This window comes from Caenorhabditis briggsae (assembly GCF_000004555.2).
Source record: "Caenorhabditis briggsae complete genome, chrII, whole genome shotgun sequence".
Lineage (NCBI taxonomy): Eukaryota > Metazoa > Nematoda > Chromadorea > Rhabditida > Rhabditidae > Caenorhabditis > Caenorhabditis briggsae.
In genome coordinates this window covers 15,687,749-15,691,013 of record NC_013486.2, presented here as the reverse complement: position 1 = coordinate 15,691,013, position 3,265 = coordinate 15,687,749, and the positions used below count along the sequence as shown (strand labels likewise).

Below are 3,265 nucleotides of genomic sequence, written 5' to 3'. Positions count from 1 at the left end.
AAACTACAAGATAATAATTAGCAGACCAAAGCTCGGCATTTTTGGCTCAAAAATCGATTTCAAGCTCATTTTTTTTGTCAAGAATGTGTCAAAATGCATCGGAAACCCAATAAATCAAACTTTCCGGGTTACTGTAGCTCGAAAAGTACGCAAACACCGAGCCGGAAACCTCTAGTTTTCGACTTTTCAAACTGAAAATTTTTGAGATTCTGTAATTTTTCAGCCATCATACCTTTTTTCAGATCCACGTGGTCTTCATTCTCACGTCTTCTGGATCTCATCGCGACGCATCCATGGTCTGCACGCCCGCTATTCGTCGATTTCGGCCTAAAATCGTGGTCCGAAGAGGAACGATCGAAATTAGAGGAGAAATTTGTCAAAATGCGCCCAATTCTGCCGCCAATGGTTGTGATTCACGAAGAAGATCATCAGGGAATGAAATTCACACGAGAGAATCCATCTGGAATCGTCCTGAATCGCCTGGTAGCCGTGGCGAAGGATGCGTTGAAATTGGTGGAAAAACAGACGACTGGAGAGAAATCCATTGATTTGGAGGTGAGGATTTTCAATTTTTGGGTCTGCTGATTATTTTGTGTGTAGTTTGTAGTCGTTTTTCTAAATACAAAATTCGATTTTTCAGACATCCCTTCTCACTGAAAACCTCTCTCCATACGACGCCGTCATTCATCTGGAGCCTCCTGCCGTCGTTCGGAAGAAGGCGCTTCTAGAGCGACGACCGATTCCAGAAAATCCAAAATTCCAGCCGAAAATTCCAGTTGTCGAGTTGGATCCAGTCGATGAGCTGGTTTATCAACTGAATAACAATTTCCACGCGGTAAGCTTTTTTTTTGGGTCTGCTAATGTTTTTTCGTAGTTTGTAGTCTAGCATACCCATGTTTTCGCCTCGTTTTACTCTTATATGGGTCTGCTAATGTTTTTTTATAGTTTGTAGTCTAGCAGACCCACATTTTTACCTCGTTGTTATTCTCATGTGGGTCTGCTAATGTTTTGATATGTAGTTTTTAGTCTAACGCACCATCCTATAGGTTGGGCCTGCTAATGTTTGTTTGTAGTTTGTAGTCTAGCATACCCATATTTTCATCTCGTTTTACTCTTATAATGGTCTACTAATGTTCAGCTTGCTGTTTGTAGTCTAACGCGCTTTCCCTTTGGTTGGGTCTGCTAATGTTCCACGTGTAGTTTGTAGCAGACCAAAAAACCAAAATCTAGGCTTCCAAATTTCGCATTTTCCAGGTAGCAATGTTCTTCTACAACAAATACGGTGGTCACAATATCGGAGTGATGTTCAAACCGCAAGAAGAAGAAGTCCCAGCGAAAATCTCTCGTTGCTCACTTCACAAATCCATCTCAGACACCGTACTCCGTCTGAATCGTGCCGAAATTCTCGAGAATATTCAGATTATGGGAGAAGGCGTCGTGGCTGACGTGGAATTGAAAAAGGCGTAGAGGAGATAATCTGTTGATTTTTTTGTTAATTTTTTTCTTCAATTGGTTCTTGTTGTTGTTGTTATTGTTAAAATTAAGCATTTTTTATTAATTTTCGGAATCAGAAATTTCGTTTTTTAGTATATAAATAAGTCTAAAATGCCAAAAAATCGATAAAAATAATGGTCTGCTAATGTTTGAAGTGTAATTTGTAGTCTAGCAGGCCAATTCTAACAGTTATGGCCTGCTAGGCTACAAACTACAAAACTCATAGCAGACCAATTTTCTTTTATTTTCTGAAATTCATAATCTCAAAACTCCGAAAAAGAAGAAAAAATTGGTCTGTTATTATGCTTGTCTGAGAAAAAAGAAGGGTGAGACGCAGAGAAATAGTGTCTGCGTCTCCACTTAATATGTGCTATTTAGGCTCTTTGCTTCGATATCGCTACCGTATTCAGACTGCAAAAAATACTCTCTAACCTTTTTTTTCTCAGACAAGCATAATAATTATTTTGTTGTAGTTTGTAGTCTAGCAGGCCCAAACCTTGCCTCGCACGTGGCAAAATGGGTCTGCTAATGTTTTTAAGTGCAGTTTGTAGTGAAAAATGTTTATTTAAAAAACAGCAAAAAATTAGATCCTCCGAGAGCTTCGTCGAGTTGGTATCGTTCTTCTCGTGGTTACTGGTTTCCCTGGAAAAACCAGAATTTGCCGGGAATTTAAAAAATTCAAAAAAAAAAAATCAAATTTCAAAAGAAAAATAGAAATAACTCACTTTTTGTCACTTTTACAGCAGTTTTCTTGTTCGCTGTTTTCTCTGAAAATACGTCTAATTTAAAATATCGGTATGCTAGACTACAAACTACAAACCAAACATTAGCATACCAATTTGAAACGAAGCGAAAATATGGGTCTGGTAGACTACAAACTACAAGCAGGACATTAGCAGACCCATATGAATATAACAACGAGGGGGAAAATGAGTATGCTAGGCTACAAACTACAATCTGAACATTAGCAGGCCCAACCTATAGGAAGGTACGTTTGACTACAACTACAATCTGAACATTAGCAGACCAAAATTGGCGGGAAATTCAAAATTTAAAAAAAAACTCACTTTTTGATATTTTCTTGACTGGCGTCTTTTTTGCAGCAGGTTTTTTGACTGTTTGCTCTAAAAGAGGATTTTTAAAGGAAAAAATAGCGGGAATCCAAATTTAAAAAAAAAACATTAAAAATTACTTTTTTTATCAATTGCTGCTTTTTGAACTGGTCCTTCTCGAATCGGAATAATGTTTCGGAGGGCGTCTTTGGCTGAAAATATTGATTTCTAAGCAAGAAACATTTTTCAAAAAAAAACATTTTTTTTTTAATTTTTCAATTTTCGTGTCATGACCCTTATACCTTCCTGCCTCAACCTGATTTGACGGGGAGTTGGTGCAAAAGGGTTGGTGATAGGTTGAGCAGGTCTTGGAGCAGTACGTGGGAGCTCCCCGAAAACTCGTGGATGTGGAATTTGAATTCTTTCCCGTGGATCACGATTCATCATTAGTCGCTGAATGAAGTCTCCAATTACAATGTCATCTTCTTCATCTGGAAATAATTTGAATTTTTTTTTGAAATTTTTAAAAATTCGGGGGTACGACGAATTCGAACGTTTTCAAAATCGAACAGACCTACAGTCGAACTGATTCAAAGCAGAACAGTGTCTTTCTCGAACAAGTATCAAAACAGAACAAGGACAGAATCGAACTGTTCTAATTCGAACTGTGCACTGTCGAACTGTCCCAAATTGGAACTCTGTTAGCCGACGAGCGCGCT

The 3,265-nt window shown here is 38.2% G+C and overlaps 2 protein-coding genes across 2 annotated transcripts in view; one reads left to right on the top strand and one right to left on the bottom strand.

Annotated features, from left to right (window-relative positions):
• Positions 1–1,467, top strand: part of Cbr-nol-6 — a gene marked incomplete at both ends in the record, with an annotated part of 5,927 nt that extends 4,460 nt beyond the window's left edge. The window contains 3 exons of the mRNA XM_045243147.1: positions 243–555; positions 641–835; positions 1,255–1,467. Coding sequence (XP_045093364.1) covers positions 243–555; positions 641–835; positions 1,255–1,467 — 721 coding nt within the window. The remainder of the gene's footprint in view (positions 1–242; positions 556–640; positions 836–1,254) is intronic.
• A 610-nt stretch (positions 1,468–2,077) lies between these two features.
• The window catches only part of CBG25774, a gene marked incomplete at both ends in the record, with an annotated part of 2,493 nt that continues 1,305 nt past the window's right edge, over positions 2,078–3,265 (bottom strand). The window contains 2 exons of the mRNA XM_045243146.1: positions 2,078–2,136; positions 2,849–3,037. Coding sequence (XP_045098594.1) covers positions 2,078–2,136; positions 2,849–3,037 — 248 coding nt within the window. The remainder of the gene's footprint in view (positions 2,137–2,848; positions 3,038–3,265) is intronic.